The following is a 20384-nucleotide window of genomic DNA, read 5'->3' on the forward strand; positions in this document are numbered from 1 at the left end:
TTTACAGTGTAGTTTTGGTTCTTTTAGTCCTGGTTCTTCTCAGTACCTGTGTCCAGGTACAGGTCTTGGTCCTTCTTTTGGTCTCAGTGCTGGTTCTTCCCCAGCAGGCACATGACATTGATACAATGTTGATTATACGTACATGTCCTTTAAAACTTACTTGGAAACAACATTGCAAAATAGTTGTATTTGTAAATTGAGGCTAGGTTGGTATCTAACGTTGAATCCACGTTTTTGGTTGGTAAATGACCGAAATTCAATGTCAAATCAATGTCACGACCCGAAATTGTCAGTGTTGTCTAAAAGCATGTTGTTTTAACGTTGTATTTGTGTTCTGGAATATTGGTTGGGAAATTACCAAAATTCAAGGGTCAAATAAGCATCAGGACCCAACATTGATTCAACTTTGTCAAAAATAATTTAGTTTCAACGTTGTGTTTGTGTTGTAGAATACTAGTTGGGAAATGACCATATTTCAATGGTGAAATCAACATCACAACCTGACATTGAATAAACTTTGGCAAAAAGCATGTTGTTTCAACGTTGTATTGGTTGGGAAATGACCAAAATTCAATGGTCAAATCATCATCAGGACCCAACATTGATTAAACGTAATCAAAAAGCATGTTGTTTCAACGTTATGATTGAGTTGCTCAACGTCAGGACCTAATTCAACAAGTTCTCAACGTTGTTTCATTGTTTTGTGACACTGGGTCCCCTTCAAGTCCTTGTCATTTTATTTGGTGAGACAGCCTTGTCATAGTCCTGGTCCTGGTTTTGTCTCCTATACTTCAAGCTTTGTTTTTTTCTCTCCCTGGTCCAGGTCCTTCGTAGTGTCATTGTCTTGGTGTTATGCTGGATCTTTGTCCTTATCATAGTCCCTCTTCCGGCCTTGGTCCTGCTTCTGTTTACAGAACCCACGCGGGTATCAAGTGGACTTCAGTTCGGTTTTAAGTGCAGTTTAACAGTAAGTGAGGTCAAAGATTGTTTATGTTACAGATGCTCCACTCGCACATAGGGGACTCTTCTTTTAGATTGGTCCATTGTTTGCGTGCGTGCGTGCGTGCGTGTGTGTGTGTGTGTGTGCGCGCTGTCAATTTGATGTGGCACTGAGGTCACAACTGAGGGAGTGTTTTTGGCGGTCACCAGTCCAGAGGGGCTGCGGGCTGCTACCATCTGGTGACCAGAGCCAACGTGTACCTGCCACGCTCTTGGCCAGTGTCCATACCTGCACACACACACACTCGCACACGCACAAACGCACAAACGCACACTCACACAACACACACACACACACATACACACACACACACACACAAGGTCATGCCAGCCTGAAAGACAGGCTGAGAGCAGATGTCCGTCAAGCACCTCTTCCACTTAATTAAGCAGCATCAGCAGTGTGTGTGTGTGTATGTGTGCGTGTGTGTGTGTGTGTGTGTGTGTGTGTGTGTGTGTGTGAGAAAGAGATAGGAGCATGTTGTCACTGGAGTTGTGCTGAAGTCCAACTTAGCTACCATCTTCATGCCTGAGACCAGTTGTGTTGATTCTCAGTTGGACTGCAGGTTGAGATGGTGACATCACAGCCGTGTGAAATACCACCAAGAGCTGAACTCTGTCGTTCTCTGGTGGTCACTTGGTAGAAGGTTATTTTTATTCGTTTCTTAGTTCATTTCATTAGTGAGCACAAAACAGAGATATTTACCTAAGTTGTTTCAGGGGCCACATTTTCAAAGAGCTGAAGACCAGGGTGCCGGACTTCTCCCTTCACTATTGGTCTTATTTTGTATATTACGCAGAACCAGTGTCGCCTAAAGCAGCTTGGCGTTCTTAGCCTTTTTGACCTCGGGGCCCACTCAAATGTTGTCAGTGAATTAGTAATCATAATCAATAATTATATCCATCTTACTTACAGTTCACAACCTTGTCAAGTAAATGATATGAATCACAAAGGGTAATATTTACCAAACACATAAACTTTAGGCTTAGGTCAAGCTGATTAGAAAAATAAGTACTAACCCATACTGAATAGGAAGGTACTCATGTATCACTGATGAAAAATAAATGTACAATTATGGTATTCCAAAATAGATCAACTAAATCAATAATGAATATGTCTCTTAACGAAACTGTAAAGTACAAATGACATTACAACTTCACCACTTTAGTCATAATTTTTGCACTAGAGGCACTTCTGCTTGGCATTAGCTCCTGACTTCTGTTTGTTTGAGTTTGTCATTACTGCCACAAGTGGAGTTAAAGTGTATTACAAATGAGTTCCGATGCAACCCATACTGACCACAGCTGAGAAACAAATATTTTTTGGCCATCCTTTAAAGGCGCTCGGGACTCAACAACAGGGTTTTGATTGATTGATTGATTGTTTGATTGATTGATTGATTGATTGATTGATTGAAGCTTTTATTAGTAGAATGCACAGTACAGTACATATTCCGTACAATTGACCACTAAATGGTAACACCCCAATACGTTTTTCAACTTGTTTAAGTCGGGGTCCACGTTAATCAATTCATGGTAGGGGGCCTGACTTCTATGGTTAACAGTGGCGTGCCGTGCGTTTCCCATCTAGGCCTTCAGTGATGTCCGACTTCAGTGATTACCTCTCAAAATAAAATTATTGATGTCACCACTTGACCATTGTTGGAGAAATACTATACAGAAAAACATTACAGTGTAGAAAACAGGTTATTTTCTGACGCATTTAAAAATCAATAAACCCACATCGGCAATTAAAACATATCTTATGTGGTACTGTCAAAATTAAAATTGCAAAAAACATATTACTAAAAAAAATTAAGAAATAAAATATTTGAACTCACAATTTGTAGAACCAATTCGACGCCGTATAAGCCAATGGTACTGCTCGTAGTCATTTGATTCGAGTGGAAGTGGCGAGCATTTCCCCAGTTCATCTCCGGGATAGCTGAGCTAGCTTCCGGGGTTGGCCGACATCGTCTAACAAGATGTAGTTTCTCTTTAAATATCCTTCTTGAAAATGGCCTTGCAAATATATATCTGCCTCCTTCTTTTTGGGTTAAAAAAGTGAGTATTGGTGATTTCTCTGCTAGCCTGGTATGGGTACGGTGCAACACTTCTTGCTCCAGTAAATTGCAACTTGTGACTGGATACTCACTTTGGAATAAAAAGTGGGTATCCAATCACAGTCTCGTTAACATCAGGCTACTGTCAACAACTTGTGATCTGATTGGCTATCACAACAGTCTATCAACTGTATGTGTTCTCAAATTCATCCGCTCTGCTGATCTCCTTAGCACCGCCGTTGCTCAAACCGGTGAGTATCCAATCACAGGAGACGAAAATGTCACGTTCAACGTGAGCCCAGCTAGAAGGCCTTACTGACAACTACTCCTGATCTGATTGGCTAAGGCGATTATCTATCAACTGTATGTGCCTGTTCACTTACAGTGCAGACATTATTGATTCTGAAGGCAGATTTGGTACAGCATGGCAACATAAGCCAGACGAATTCTGATTGGATAAAAACTCTAACCTAAAAACAACAGCACTGAAAGAACATTTACTTTCTTTACTTACCACGGTAATTAACGGACTTCAATACTCTTCATTCAATGACTGCAAATAATGTAAAAAATAATGTAAAAACACTTTACTTACCACCGTAATTACCGGACTACAATACTCTTCTTTCAATGATTGTAAATAATGTAAAAATAATGTAAAAACAAGAGTATAAAGAAGTCATACTGTTCCATTACCTGTGTTCATACTACTGTCACTACTCAACTGCCAAAGAACTATAGACACCTTAATATTTATTATTATTTGTTGCTTCCTATACTGTACATACTGTCTGTACTGTTATACTATTTGATCTTGCACTGGTACTGTATTTGACTACTGTACTTCTACTCGTACTGATACTGCTACCATAACTACTGTGACTCTTTGTGCAACTTAATTGTCTTGTAATTAATGTACATCAGAGCTAGTCAATTGTTTGTATTTTTTGTATTTAGTGTATTAGATTCTGCAACTAGTGTTTGGATCCCACTGTACGGAATATCTGAAGAGCATGGGAAAAAAGCATTTCACTGTGGTGTAGTCTGCATGTGACGAATAAACTTGAACCTTGAACCTTAATATGACATGAAGAGAATATGATTACTTTTAGATATTTAGGGAAAGTAAATTAAAAATTACTTTTATCTTTAATTATGATTGTGATTTCTGGTTATGTTAGGCCAGCAGAGAAGGCCTTGCTGGACCTGACGACCCACCACTGATAGTTAAGAAACGAAGTTCCAAAATATACATTTGATTTTGGTCTATTTATTTATCTGCTGTTTTCAAAGTCCTTCTGCAAATATCTGAGTCTCTCACAAGTTTTCTTTTTACTCAACTAACAGGCCACCAGTTGAATAGCTCAAATTATGAAAAAAAAGAAGACCTAAAATGGAACCTTGAGGAACACCATTAGTATTGAACAAACAACGACTGACTGCATCTGAGCCAAACACCTTAGTTGCATAAATTACAGAACAAAGTTTAACTGCCATAAAGGAGAGGACTTAAAGGGGTGCCTTGAGGAACGCCACAGTCAAGTAGATCACAAGTCTGGACCTCAATCCTCTATGTTTGTTAGTAAGGTGTCAACACAAAGATCTGCCAATGTGTTTACAATGGTCCAAGTTCCTTTTTACCAGGGATACCAAAAATGTTATTTTGTTTGAGCCGATAAAATGTAAAGGGAAATTTAATTGGAAATTTTATACATAGTCAAACAGGCCTCTTTCAACCTGCACAATCAGTAGATTTAACTGTAAAAAACGGCAGCTCAGGTCACCAAAATATTACCTTATAATCATCAATAAACTGTAAAAACAGGTAACGCTAAGAAAGAAGTAGCTCAGTAGCCAGAATGTTGCATTAAAAATTACAGGCGTATAGTTTTTCAATTTATTTTATGCACTGTAAAAAAAAACTGGCCATAGATTTTACAGTAAAAAACTGTGATAGCTTAAATTTACAGTAATTATATATTTTTTTAAACACTGTAAATTTTACCGTAAATCATGGTCATTGAGCTGCCAGCTTTTTCAAATCATAAAATCTAGAGATTTTTGTAATTTTTTTTTACAGGCTAACTAGTTGCGTTGGAATTTAGAGACCCCCGCTCTACGGTAAAGTTGTGACTTTTTGACGTCCCATGGAAAAGGATTGTCTTGGTTGCCATGCTTCGCCCACGTTCTATAATAAAAACCTAAACGCTTCAAAATGTTAAATCCTCCACATGTCACATCTGTCTCGGTTAAGCGATCAGATGAAATAGTGAGGACGAGCTGGTGACAGAACAACACCTGGAAATGGCAAAAACCTGCAGAATATGATCCTTTTTGATTGTTTTGAGGGTAAAAATGTAGATAAAAGACACATTTCCATGGTAATCACACACATGATGTATATTTACATATGGTGCTTTGATACATTATTTCCTGCTGGTGCTGTTGCATGGTAAAAATTGCTGTTTGGACCATGGGCAAATTTTCACTTTGGCCCTCGGGGTCAACACTTTCGGGCACCCCAGCTCTATACAGCAGGAGCACTTTATTGCTTTTAGGATATGTTTGTCTCCTAAGTTTTTATGGTGCCATTCCTGGGCTGATTTGGGCTTCTTAGATACAAAACCCAAAACCAGTGAGGTTAACATGTTGTATAATTCGTAAAAAAAAAAAACAGAATACAATGATTTGCAAATCCTTTTCAACTTATATTCAATTGAATAGACTGCAAAGACAAGATACTTAATATTCAAACTGAGAAACATATTATTTTTTGCAAATAATCATTACTTTATAATTTAATGGCAGCAACACATTGCAAAAAAGTTGGCACAGGGTCATTTTTACCACTGTGTTACATGGCCTTTCCTTTTAACAACACTCAGTGAACATTTGGGAACTGAGGAGACCATTTGTTGAAGTGGAATTATTTCCCATTCTGGCTTGATGTACAGCTTAAGTTGTTCAACATTCCGGGGTCTCAGTTGTGGTATTTTAAGCTTCATATTGCACCACACATTTTCCATGTGAGACAGGTCTGAGCTACAGGCAGGCCAGTCTAGTACCCACACTCTTTTACTTTGAAACCACGCTGTTGTAACACATGCAGAATGTGGCTTGGCATTGTCTTGCTGAAATAAGCAGGGGCGTCCATGACAACGTTGCTTGGATGGCAACATATGTTGCTCCAAAACCTGTATGCACCTTTCATAATTAATGGTGACTTCACAGATGTGTAAGTTACCCATGCCTTGGGCACTAATACACCCTCATACCATCACAGATGCTGGCTTTTCAACTTTGCGCCTAAAACAGTCTGGATAGTTCTTTTCCACTTTGGTCTGGAAGAGACAACGTCCACAGTTTCAGAAAAAACAATTTGAAATGTGGACTCGCCTGACCACAGAACACTTTTCCACTTTGCATCAGTCCGTCTTAGATGAGCTGAGGCCCAGCGAAACGTTTTTGAGTGTTGTTGATAAATGGCTTTGGCTTTGCACAGTAGTTTTAACTTGCACTTACAGATGTAGCGACCAACTGTAGTTAATGACAGTGGTTTTCTGAAATGTTCCTGAGCCCATGTGGTGATATTATTTACACACTGATGTTACTTTTTGATGCAGTACCACCTGAGGGATCCAAGGTCACGGGCATTGCCACTTACGTGCAGTGATTTCTCCAAAATCTCTGAACTTCTTGATATTACGGAACATAGATGTTGAAATCCATAAATTCCTTACAATAGCTGGTTGAGAAATGTTGTTCTTAAACAATTTGCTCAGGCATTTTGTCACAAAGTGGTGACCCTGGCCCCATCCTTGTTTGTGAATGACTGAGCATTTTATGGAAGCTGCTTTTATGCCCAATCATGGCACCCACCTGTTGCCAATTAGCCCGTACACCTGTAGGATGTTTTAAATAAGTGTTTGATGAACATTCCTCCATTTTCTCAGTCGTTTTTGCCACTTGTGCCAGCTTTTTTTGAAACATGTTGCAGGCATCAAATTCCATAGGAGATAATATTTGCAAAAAATAACCAAGTTTACCAGTTCAAACCTTAAGTATATTGTATTTGCAGTCTATTTTATTGAATATAGCTTGAAAACGATTAGCAAATAATTTTATTCTAGTTTTATTTACGATTTACACTGTGCCTCACATTACAAAGGTCCTAGGTTCCATCCTGGGCTCTGGATCTTTCTGTGTGGAGTGTGCATGTTCTCCCCGTGACTGCGGCTTCCTTCCACCCAGACATGCACCTGGGGAAAGGTTGATTGGCAACACTATATTGGCCATAGTGTGTAAATGTTGTCTGTCTCTCTGTGTTGGCCTGCGATGAGGTGGAGACTTGTCCAGGGATAGGCTCCAGCACCCCCCGCGACAACATAAGGGACAACCGATAGAAAATGAATGAATGGATTTACACAGCATGCCAACTTCACTGGTTTTGGTTTATGTAGATGAAAAAAACAGAAGCCGTGTGTCCTTGCTCATCTTTATTGACATCAGCAAAGGGTACAAAGTCAGACCTCAGTTGGTAGTTGTTGTTGTTAGTACTACTAGTACTAGTAGTAGTACTAGTTGACTAGTTTTATGGCAAGGTACACCTTTGTCAATAAGGGTCAGCCTAAAGCCGGATCTGGGTAGTCCAGGATGGCCTGCATCATGATGAAGGTTGCGTTTCTCTAATGGGCTCAGTGGTCGCAGCCCAAAAGATCCATGGCCACGCGATGCTGCTCTGGAATGGCCTTGGCCCCCACTAACAGTGCAATGCTGTCGAACTGATAGTAGTGGTTCCCTACAATTACCTTGACGCCTTTGGGGCCACACATGGCGGCGTCCACCTTCTTGAACAACCCAACTGTACGCTCGTTGGTAGCAACGCGAGTGGCATTCAGCTCCACGTCGAACATGTGCTGACCTGCAAGGCAAGACAAGAACCTTGTTAAGTACATCCAAGAGCAACTTTGACATGGAATACCTGTAAATGTCCCGGTAGAGGTCTGTAAGCAACCACTAATAACCTGTAGGAGTTTATCAGATCTGTACTAGACTAGATACATTAAGGAGAACAATTAGCCAAACGGGGCTAAACAAGACTGGCTTTAGGCCTGGAAAAGTCTATAGACCAGAATATACAAGACATTCTGGCAGTGGACTGAACTATGTATCAAGTGAAGTGGACCTAACCTTTAATGAGATGTGCGATGTGATGGTCCTCGCAGACAAAGGCAGCGTCAATCGGACCCTCCAGTCCCAGCTCCTCCTTTATAGGTTTGGGGAAACCCTCTGCAAGGGTGTGTGGGTTACTGACTTTGTAAGCATACACTTGGTCGCCCTGCAAGGAGAAAACAGTCACGGAAAAGACCAAAAATCAATCAGACGAGCGGATGGACAGCTGACCTTGATCATGTAGAGGTGACTGTTGTAGGAGAAAACAGCGTCCACATCGTTCTGAAGTTCTTTGAAGGCGTGCCCGATGGTTTCGGCCGTCAATGTGTGATTTTCATAGTGTGTGTTTAGGAAAAAATTGCCTGACCAAGAAAGACTCACTTAGTCACGGTGCATGCTTTGCTTTTGAGGAATTCGGGTCCCATGTGGGACCAGAAGACTAAGTTCTAAAGAGAAAACGCCACTATTGATGACAATGTGGACCTTAAGTACTTCCTAAACACACCTCTGAAAGCATAAATGTCTCCAGCGTCATCAGACGTGATGGCGTCCAGGTGAACACGACTACAGCGTTCTCGATCCAGGTTATCGCTGTTGTCACCTGAAAGCGACAGCAGTGTCAGACACCAATGGCTGAAATATGTCAGTGACAGAGGAGACCAGAGATTGAAGTCTGCAACCTTCTCCCAGACTTACAAAGAACTCGTTTTACTTACCGAACTTGGAGCACCTCATGAAGTAGTCGATGGCCTCCTTCGGATATTTGCCGTCGACCTCGCCGGTCTTTGGGTCAAACTTAGAGAACATGTGCCCATGGAAGCAGTAGTAGTGTCCCATATAGTGGAACGCGGACGTGCAGTTAGGCATGGTCTTAAACTCTTTCTTGTCTACAGCCTTGCTCTTCACATGGTAGTGATAGATGTCGTGTCCTGTGGGAGAAAATAGGTCTTTCTAGTCTTTCCAATCTCCATCAATGTTTTTCATAAGGCTGTCTTTAAATAGTGAAGGATTTGACGATTCCTTTTGGCACAAGGTGTGCCTCGGAGGTGTAGCTCCCCCATAGCAAAGGTAATGCTCCTTCCATAAGTTCACATATAAAAGATTTGTTACGGCTTTTACTTTGTCTAATTAGTTAGCTTGTCTGCGCTGTGCCACAGCCTAGGACCTCACTAATCGATCCATGCTCTACCGTGTTTATTTCTTCATCAGAGTGGTTAAGACTTTTGAGAATGAAAGATGAAAGACAGTATATCTTTTACAAAAGGGACAAGCAGTAGAGAATGGTTGGAAGTTTCTTTAATTAACTTTGGAAGCGTCACCGTATAGAGTCTAAATCTAAAACCCTGTGACGTTACTGACACCTAGTGACTAGTCAGTGTAAGTTATTAGATATCACCCATCCATCCATTTTCTACCGCTTGTCCCTTTTGGGGTCGTGGGGGTTGCTGGAGCCTATCTCAGCTGCATTCGGGTGGTATGCGGGGTACACCCTGGACAAGTCGCCACCTCACCATTTCTTTCAACCTCCCCCAGACCCCCCAAAAACACAATACCATTGATTCGACTGATCGTCGACTCTAGACAAAATCTAACAAATCAGATTGTTAGTTTTTGTAGCGTGAGGTATCTTTTTAAGACTTGTAGGACAAGTGGGAACAAACCCTTGAAGAAGATGACAGAATCTTCATCGCAGTCTGGATTTGGGCACTGGACGGCAGCTTCTAGGTGATCAGGGATTCCCGGGAACACTTCGGAGATGTCCTTGGGGTATCCATCCTCGAGCTTGTGATCGTAATAGCTGTACACTTTGTGGTCCTGGATGGAAAGACCACAAGACAAAACAGGTTTTGAAGCTTGCAGTCTACCCTATGTCACCTGACATTGTCTGTGTATTAACTGCCCCAAGTTCGATTTAACGTATGGTTGGTTTGGAGCACCTCAGTCTCGTGTGACCGTACTAGCTTAGCTGCCTCGAAAGAGCGGACGCGAGGTGTGGGGACCGTACCAGGAAGAAGAACATGCGGTCATGTTCATCCGGGCTGTCCTCATTGTGCATGCGGAAAGCGGCATCGACGTGTCCTACTTTGTGATCGTCGTCCAACTCGGTAAAAGACTCATTGGACATCTCCGCCTTGCCGTCGAATCCCTTGAACAAGAAGTGACCTGGAAAAGTGTATCAAACATGTGTTCAGGATTTTTTCAACATCATTCCTGACACAGAAGACACCCATCAAAGCAGCTTCATCCCGATGGACTCCGTGGAAAACCTGTGGTCAAACTGAAGGCAAGCAATGTGCGTCTCACCTTTGAAAAAGTAGGGCACGCCATCCTCGTTCACCACCGCAGCGTCCATCTCCAGACCGTCACACCGATCTGGGAGGTCTGAACAACAACAGGGCCGTGGTGAGAACAACACGACATGATGATAAAGAACAGAAACGAGTCGCTCTCACCTGATGAATGATCCTCATGACTGCCAAAGAGAAGAAAGTATTTTTAAGGACAGGGTTAGGGCTTAGACACATCACATTTGTCTAGAATCTTCTTTGAGAGACACTTGTTACTAAACAGAACTCATCGGACTGGAAACCTCGAAAAGTCTTGTTCAGTTAGGGGTTAGGATTAGAATTGAAGTTATGGGTTTAATTCTTAGCCAGACAGATCTCATAAGATTTCTACTAAAACGTCTAGAAATGGTTCAGATGATTTAGAAACATGTTCATCACTTTTAAGAACCTGAGCCCGCTTGGCAGAACTTCTAGGACTAGAAACTTCTAAAAGTCTTGTTGGGTTAAGGGACAGGGCTTGGATTTTAGGATCACAGTTGGAGTTATGAGTTAAATCAATTAGCAAGACAGAATTTATGAGACTCCTACTACAAACTTATAGAAATGGTTAAGAGGATTTAGACACATCATATTTGTGACCTTCAGAACCTGAGACGCTTGTTGCTAACCAGAAATCCCAGAATCATAGTAATAGAAACTTCTAAAAGTCCTGTTGGTTTGGGGATAGGGGTCTGATGTTAGGATTAGAGTTGGAGTTATGGGTGTGATCATTCTTAGCCAGACAGATTGTATAAGATTTCTACTGGAAACTTCTAGAAATGTTTAAGATGATTTAGACACATCAAATTTGTCACTTATAGGACCCAAAACACCTATTGCTTAACAGTACTCCTAGAACTAGAAACTTCTAAAAGTCTTGTTAAGATTAAAGTTGGAGTTATGCATTAAATCATTTAGCCAGACAAAAGTGAACGTATTTGAAACTTCTAGAAAAGTTAGGGTTAAGATGATTTATTTCAGTCACTTTTAAGGACCTGAGTCATTTGTTGCTAGGCAGACCTCATAGGACTAAAAAGATATGACTGGTCCTGTAAAGACACTGGTAAGCATATAGATAGATAGATAGATAGATAGATAGATAGATAGATAGATAGATAGATAGATAGATAGATAGATAGATAGATAGATAGATAGATAGATAGATAGATAGATAGATAGATGGATTGATAGATAGATAGACAGCACATCTACATCACAATTCTTTTAAAGGGGCGGCAGAAAAGACAAACTTACTGGTCGGCATAGGCCAAGGCCGAGATCAGACACACACACAGGAAGTTGGCGAGCAGCTTCATGGCGAGCAGGACCAGATCAAAAGTGTCTTGTTGTCGGGCACACCAGGCACTTATAAAGTGGCAAAGTCACGGGTACACCAGCGGGAGGCGGAGTCAGAAAGGCTCAAATGTAACAATCTGTGTTTGAGTAAAATTTTTTATTTTTTTGCTATCTTGGTCCGATGTGGAACTCACGGAACTGGAACAATCAATACACACACACACACACACACACACACACACACACACACACACACACACACACACACACACACACACACACACACGCGCTGTTGCAATTCAAGAACCTTGGAGAATATTCCAAATCCACACATGATGATGTAAATGGGATACATTGCTGATACAACATCGTCCTTCACTGATTGGCTGGCAGAGATCACATGGCTCTTCTCCAGTGTCCTTAGTCTGTACACGTTGGACTTTTCAAAAGGGATTCTTAAAAATTAACAATATATATTTTCGAGTAAATATTAAAAATATATATTGTATGCAATAATATTTAGATTGATTAAATTAAAAAGAAAAAAATGTATTTAAATATATTCTAGACCAGGGGTCACCAACGCGGTGCCCGCTGGCACCAGATAGCCCGTAAGGACCAGATGAGTAGACCGCCGGCCTGTTCTAAAAATAGCTCAAATAGCTGCCTCTATTCTTTAAATTGTATTTATTTACTAGCGAGCTGGTCTCGCTTTGCTCGACATTTTTAATTCTAAGAGAGACAAAACTCAAATAGAATTTGAAAATCCAAGAAAATATTTTTAAGACTTGGTCTTCACTTGTTTAACTTTCAGAAAGACAATTTTAGAGAAAAAATACAACCCTAAAAATTATTTTAGGATTTTTAAACACATATACCTTTTTACCTTTTAAATTCCTTCCGCTTCTTTCCTGACAATTTAAATCATTGTTCAAGTAAATTAATTTTTTTTAATTGTAAAGAATAATAAATACATTTTAATTTAATTCTTCATTTTAACTTGTTTTTTTGACAAAGAATATTTGTGAAATATTTCTTCAAACTTGTGATTAAAATTCAAAAAAATTATTCTGGCAAATCTAGAAAATCTTTAGAATCAAATTTAAATCTTATGTCAAAGTCTTTTGAATTTCTTTTAAAATTTTTGTTCTGGAAAATCTGGAAGAAATAATGATTTGTCTTTGTTAGAAATATAGCTTGGTCCAATTTGTTATATATTCTAACAAAGTGCAGATTGGATTTTAACCTATTTAAAACAAGTGATCAAAATTCTAAAATGAATCTTAATCAGGAAAAATTACTAATGATGTTCCATTAATTATTTTTAAATTTCTTTCAAAAATATTTGAATTAGCTAGTTTTCGGGGTTTTTTCGGTTGAATTTTAAATTTCAAAGAGTCGAAATTGAAGATAAACTACGTTTCAAAATGTAATTTTAATATTTTTCCGGTTGTATCCTCTTTTAAACCGTTCAATTAAGTGTTTTTTTATTCTCTACAAAAAACTTTCCGTAAAAGAAAAAAAATGTACGACAGACAGAAATACCCATTATATATATATATATATATATATATATATATATATATATTACAGGTAAAATTGAGCAAACTGGCTATTTCTGGCAATTTATTTAAGTGTGTATCAAATTGGTAGCCCTTCGAATTAATCAGTACCCAAGAAGTAGCTCCATCCATTTTCCATCCATTTTCTACCGCTTATTCCCTTTTGGGGTCGCGGAGGGCGCTGGCGCCTATCTCAGCTACAATCGGGTGGAAGGTACACCCTGGACAAGTCGCCACCTCATCGCAGGGCCAACACAGATAGACAGACAACATTCACACTCACATTCACACACTAGGGCCAATTTAGTGTTGCCAATCAACCTATCCCCAGGTGCATGTCTTTGGAAGTGGGAGGAAGCCGGAGTACCCGGAGGGAACCCACGAATTCACGGGGAGAACACGCAAACTCCACACAGAAAGATCCCGAGCCTTGATTTGAACCCAGGACTGCAGGACCTTCGTATTGTGAGGCAGACGCACTAAACCCTCTGCCACAGTAGCTCTTGGTTTCAAAAAGGTTGGTGACCCCTGTTCTAGACACACAATAAGTATTATTTCTTCAAAAAATGTACATGCATAAATCCTTATGTAATTTGTCCAGACTTCTATGACACTCGTGTGGTATATGCACACACAATATACATAAAAAAAGTTACATTTAACTCTTAATTAATATCGTTAATATTAGACTAGCGACCAGTCCAGAGTGGACCCCGCCTCTCAGCCAAGGTCAGCTTGGTCCAGCCCACTTTTGACACTAAAAGGCTATTTAATAAATGTATGACTTAACTATTATTTTTTTTTTTTTACAATTAATCCATCCATCCATTTTCCCACCGCTTATTCCCTTTGGGATCGCGGTGGGCGCTGGTGCCTATCTCAGCTACAATCGGGCGGAAGGCGGCGTACACCCTGGACAAGTCGCCACCTCATCGCAGTTTTTTTTTTGTTTTGTTTTTACAATTAATAAAACAAAAATAAACAATTATTTATATTTAAAATTACAGTTTTGGGGTTTTAAAAAATCCCAAAACTTTTTATCTTTAAATAATTGCACAATATTTGACTTGAGGGACACCTAGTAATTCCAAAGTCTCCAGAAGGTCACCAGTGAGAGTTCACTAACCCATCGAGCCAGCAGGTTAAACACAAGCTGCATGACAGCGTTGTGTAACCTCCACACGCTGGACATTAACCCTCGCATATTATTTGATGCTTTTCCAACTGCTGGAAGGGGCGGCGGGGGCACTGAGCACATGGACTTTGCTGGGGTGCTTCTGGGGACAAGGAGGTCATGTGACCACACTCTCAGGTAGAACGGCCTACCCGACACAATCACATTTATTTAGGGGGAAAAATGTGACAAAAGTGACTCCAACGCCCTGAGGGAAAAAAGATGGAATCCGCAGACTTGGAGGATGTTGTTTAATTTGGCAGGGAAAAAAATAAATATCACTATAAGAAAAAAGGAAAATCAAATTTGGTAGTCAGAAATTTTCATTTTTAGAAACATTTGAAAAAAAAATCTGATAACTCAATTCATCACACACCATTAGTACTTTGTTGCACCATCTCTGGCTTGCAGTCCTTAAGGCATGGACTTAACGAGTGACAAACAGAACTCTTCATCAGTCTTGCTCCAACTTACTGCGGTCAGATCAGACTTGTCATGGACCACGTTCTTTTATTTCTACCACACTGACCTTATGTATCTTTTTTCTGGGAATGTATGAACAGTTTTACTCTGTGGCAAGATGCATTATCCTCTTGAAAAGTGATGTCATCATCCCTCCCATTGATGGAATAAAAGACATGTCAATGTGAAGTTGTGCGTTTATTGAAGATAGCCGTTACCGGACATGCAGTCCATATCTTCTGCTCGTTTTCTTCAGGCAGTCGTCTTCATAAATATCATTAGGACGGTACCAACAGTTCCAGCATCATCACCTTCACGATTCATCGCTCAATGTGACTTTCTTCCAGTCATCCGTAGTCCACCTTGTTTTTCATGTTCGGTTGGTAATGATGGCCTCCGTTTAACTTTTCTGTGTTTAAATCCCATTTCCTTAAAGCACTTTCTTACAGTTCGGACACAGACAGTGACTCCACTTTTTACTGTTTCAGATCATTTCAGACCATGTTCCTTGTTCTTGGTCCAGATTTTTGGCAGACGGTGAACAATCAACATCTTCTGCAACATTGCGTGATGATTAACCTTCTTGAAGATTTGTTTCAATTGATGTCTGGTGTTGGAGCCATAATTCATGTCAGTCCACCTGGCGCAGCAGCTCTCCAAGGTGCAAACACTGCTTTTTATTGCAAACTACTGTACGGATTAAATCTGATGCAGGTGTTAAAGTTGAAAATGAACATTTCCGGAGGGATTTTTCATCACATTTTTTTTTAAACTCTGCTTGATTTAAAAATGTAAATGTTACGATCGCAATTTATTTGAGTGTTTCTTCTGCTATTTGAAATGACAAGAGTTGTATGTCATTTTTTTTTCTAGAAAATCAAACAACTGAAAGAACATCCTCCTAGTCTGCCGATTCTATAATTTTTCTCCAGGGTTTGTAATAAATGCCATCCATCCATTTTCTACCGCTTGTCCCGTTCGGGGTCGCTGGAGCCTATCTCAGCTGCATTCGGGCGGAAGGCACTGTACACCCTGGAGAAGTCGCCACCTCATCGCAGGTTTGTAATTAATGTGATTTGTAAATTCCCTTTAAAACCCAAACAAAACAAGCAAACTGGGAGAAGACGCTTCAATTCTTTGTCTTCGTTAGGTTAGTTTTGACCCACTGGACACTTGTTGCTAGGCAGAATTCACAGGGCTCAATGGGTCAGTTGTATTCATAAATCCTCCGTTCTAGAGTTGGACTGATAAAGGTGACTTACACTCATGAGTACTCTGTATGAATTATAAACATGAGGAGAGAGGGGTCACGCAGCGTCTGGCCCTTAGGGTCACCACAGGCACTCAGCTGCGTGGCCTTAGGGGGTCGTCTAAGTGCGCGCCAGCGTCAACTTTGAGCGGAGACACAAAGGTCATGGGGTTGTTTGCGCTATCACCACGGCGACGCTTTTAACTCTCTCACTGCCTTTCGGACGAGGTCACATCGTTCACACCAGACCTTCATCGGTTACAAGACACCGATAAAGATGTACAGCGTCACCCATATAATGACTATAATAATAATAATAATAATAATAATGATGATAACTATAATAGTATAAAATAATCCTATATGAATAAGTACTATGATAGTATAAAACAGGGGTCACCAACGCAGTGCCCGCAGGCACCAGGTAGCCCGTAAGGACTAGATGAGTAGCCTGCTGGCCTGTTCTAAAAATAGCTCAAATAGCAGCACTTACCAGTGAGCTGCCTCTATTTTTTTAAATGTTATTTATTTATTAGCAAGCTGGTCTCGCTTTGCTCGACTTTTTTAATTCTAAGAGAGACAATACTCAAATAGAATTAGAAAATCCAAGAAAATATTTTAAAGACTTGGTCTTCACTTGTTTAAGTAAATTAATAATTTTTTTTACTTTGCTTCTTATAACTTTCAAAGAGACAATTTTAGAGAAAAAATACAACCTTAAAAATGATTTTAGGATTTTTAAACACATATACCTTTTTACCTTTTAAATTCCTTCCTCTTCTTTCCTGACAATTTAAATCAAAGTTCAAGTACTATTATTTTTTTTATTGTAAAGAATAATAAATACATTTTAATTTACTTCTTCATTCTAGCTTCTGTTTTTTTGACAAAAGAATATTTGTAAAATATTTCTTCAAACTTATTATGATTTAAAATTTAAAAAAAAATATTCTGGCAAATCTAGAAAATCTGTAGAATCAAATATAAATCTTATTTCAAAGTCTTTTGAATTTATTTTAAAATTTTTGTTCTGGAATATCTGGAAGAAATAATAATTTGTCTTTGTTAGAAATATAGCTTGGTCCAATTTGTTATATATTCTAACAAAGTGCAGATTGGATTTCAACCTATTTAAAACATGTCATCAAAATTCTAAAATTAATCTTAATAAGGAAAAATGACTAATGATGTTACATGAATTATTTTTTTTTATTTTTTCAAAAAGATTCAAATTAGTTAATTTTTCTTTTAATTTTTTTCGGTTGAATTTTGAATTTTAAAGAGTCGAAATTGAAGATAAATTATGTTTCAAAATTTAATTTTAATTTTTTCGTGTTTTCTCCTCTTTTAAACCGTTCAATTAAGTGTTTTTTTTCATCATTTATTCTGTACAAGAAACCTTCTGTAAAAGGTAAAAAAATGTACGACGGACTGAGAGACAGAAATACCCTTTTTTTTTTACATATATATATAGATTTATTTATTAAAGGTAAATTGAGCGAAGTGGCTATTTCTGGCAATTAATCTAAGTGTGTATCACACTGGTAGCTCTTCGCATTAATCAGTACCCAAGAAGTAGCTCTTGGTTTCCCATAAGGTTGGTGACTCCTGGTATAAAATAATACTATTGATAAAGAGAGAATAGAAAAACAATGAGAAAAATTATATTACCTGTAATGATAATAATAGTAGAAACAAAAAGAATCATACATAATTATAACACATACAACAATATTAAAAATAACAATATTATGAATCTGGAATAATTACACCACTAACAGTATTAATAGATATGATTAAAAGAAATTGAATAAGATTGTCACAATAACAGTATTAATACAAATAATAAGAACGAAAATAATAGAAATAATGATAAAAAATAGTTTTGACTAACAGCAGATATAAAATGTAATGATACAATGATGATGGTAAAACATTAAATATGATACTATAATAGTATAAGATAATCATACTTTTATTATTAACTACAATTGTATAAAAAAATACTACTGTAAATAATGAGATAATAGAAGCAATAATAACAGCTTAGATAGGCTCCAGCACCCCCCGCGACCCGAAAGGGAATAAGCTGTAGAAAATGGATGGATGGATAATAACAAATAATAATAATTACAAAAATAATAGTAGCAATGAAAATAATCCTAAATTAGAACACATAACAATATTAAAAGTTATGAGTAATGATACCACTAACAATATTAATTGATACAAATTTAAAAAAATGTAAGCTGTAGAAAATGGATGGATGGATGGATGGTATCTGGTGGTCACAATGATAGTTTTAATAAAATAATATGAATGAAAATAGGAGTAATAATGATTAAAAAAAACATTTTTTAGTATAAAATAAAATTATACGATATTGTTGGTAAAAAAATAAATATAGTTGTGGCAATAAATAAAGACAACATTTTAAATATATAAATAAAACTAGTACAAATAACAATACAGTAGCAATACAAACTAATAAAAATAGATAATAGTAGCAATTAAAATAATCATTAAGAAGTATAACACTAGCAATAAAAAATTATACATAATTAAAATTAAATCAATAATGATACCATTAATAATTTTAATATATAGAAGTAAAAAATGGCCCTGCGATGAGGTGGCGACTTGTCCTGGGTGTACGCCGCCTTCCGCCAGATTGTAGCTGAGATAGGCGCCAGCGACCCCAAAAGGGAATAAGCGGTAGGAAATGGATGGATGGAAGTAAAAAATAACCTGGGTGTTACAATAATCGTATTAAAATAAGAAAACAAATAGTTATGATGAAAAATAATGCTAGTGCTAAGAATAGCAATTGTAAAATGTAATGATAAATACAAAACATGGCTGTGACAATAATAACAGTAGTTATAAACCCTGGTAATTATAATGACACAAATCATACCTTTAATGGTGATAATGATTACATAATTATTTATATTTTGACATGGTGAGCGTAATCAAAAACAATTATATTTGTGATATCTAATAATATTAGCAAAAATGATACATATTTAAAATTAAATCAATAATATTACTAATTATATTAATATAAATGATTAGAAAAAAATAACCGGGTTGTCAGAATAATTGTATTACAAAAAATAGTAATGATAGAAATAATCCTTGTGCTGATAATAGCAATTGTAAAATGTAATGATAAATAATACAATAATGATGGTAAAAACCAAACGCGGTTGTGATAATAATAGACAATAGTTATAAATCCAAGTAATTGTAATGATAAAAATCATACCTTTAATGGTAATAACGATTACATAATTATTTATATTTTAATATATTAAACATAATTTAAAAAAAATTGTTGTATTTGTAATATCTTATAATGACATTCGCTAAAATGATACATAATCAAAACTTAAACGATGATACCACTATTTATATTCATATATCCATCCATCCATTTTCTACCGCTTATTCCCTTTGGGGTCGTGGGGGGTCGCTGGTGCCAACTCAGCTACAATCTGGCGGAAGGCGGGTCACACCCTGGACAAGACACCATCTCATTGCAGGGCCAATGTATTCATATATATGATTCGATGAGGTGGTGACTTGTCCAGGGTGTACCCCGCCTTCTGCCCGATTGTAGCTGAGATAGGCGCCAGCGCCCCCCGCGACCCCGAAAGGGAATAAGCGGTAGGAAATGGATGGATGGATGGAAAACAACAACATAGTTGTCACAAGAATCATATTAATAAAAATAGTTCTAATAAAGAGAATGCTAGTGCTAATAATAGCAATTGTACAATGTAATGATAAGTAATAGTATAAAAATGGTAAAAACAAAACGTGTTTGTGAAAATAATTTAAAAAATAATTACTAACTAGTAATAATAAAAATCACACATTAAATGGTAAAAATGGTAATAACGATTGGATAATGATTTATAATTTAACATCCATCCATCCATCCATTTTGTACTGCTTATTCCCTTTCGGGTTCGCGGGGGGCGCTGCTGCCTATCTCAGCTTCAATCGGATATGTTGATTGGCAACACTAAATTGGCCCTAGTATAATTTAACATATTGAGCATAATTGATAATCCATCT

General features: G+C 38.0%; 1 protein-coding gene across 1 annotated transcript; it reads right to left on the reverse strand.

Moving 5' to 3' along the window:
- Positions 1–7540: 7540 nt before the first annotated feature.
- On the reverse strand, positions 7541–11948 carry hpxa (hemopexin a). Its single transcript, XM_061879420.1, has 10 exons — positions 11813–11948; positions 10685–10704; positions 10536–10613; positions 10237–10394; positions 9893–10046; positions 8948–9160; positions 8737–8832; positions 8463–8593; positions 8250–8397; positions 7541–7980 (listed from the first exon to the last, which is right to left on the reverse strand). Exons 1-10 carry the CDS (start codon positions 11872–11874, stop codon positions 7754–7756), a joined length of 1287 nt encoding a protein of 428 aa, XP_061735404.1. The 5' UTR covers positions 11875–11948; the 3' UTR covers positions 7541–7753.
- Between the last annotated feature and the right edge of the window lie 8436 nt (positions 11949–20384).

Source organism: Nerophis ophidion, linkage group LG19 (genome assembly GCF_033978795.1).
Source record: "Nerophis ophidion isolate RoL-2023_Sa linkage group LG19, RoL_Noph_v1.0, whole genome shotgun sequence".
Lineage (NCBI taxonomy): Eukaryota > Metazoa > Chordata > Actinopteri > Syngnathiformes > Syngnathidae > Nerophis > Nerophis ophidion.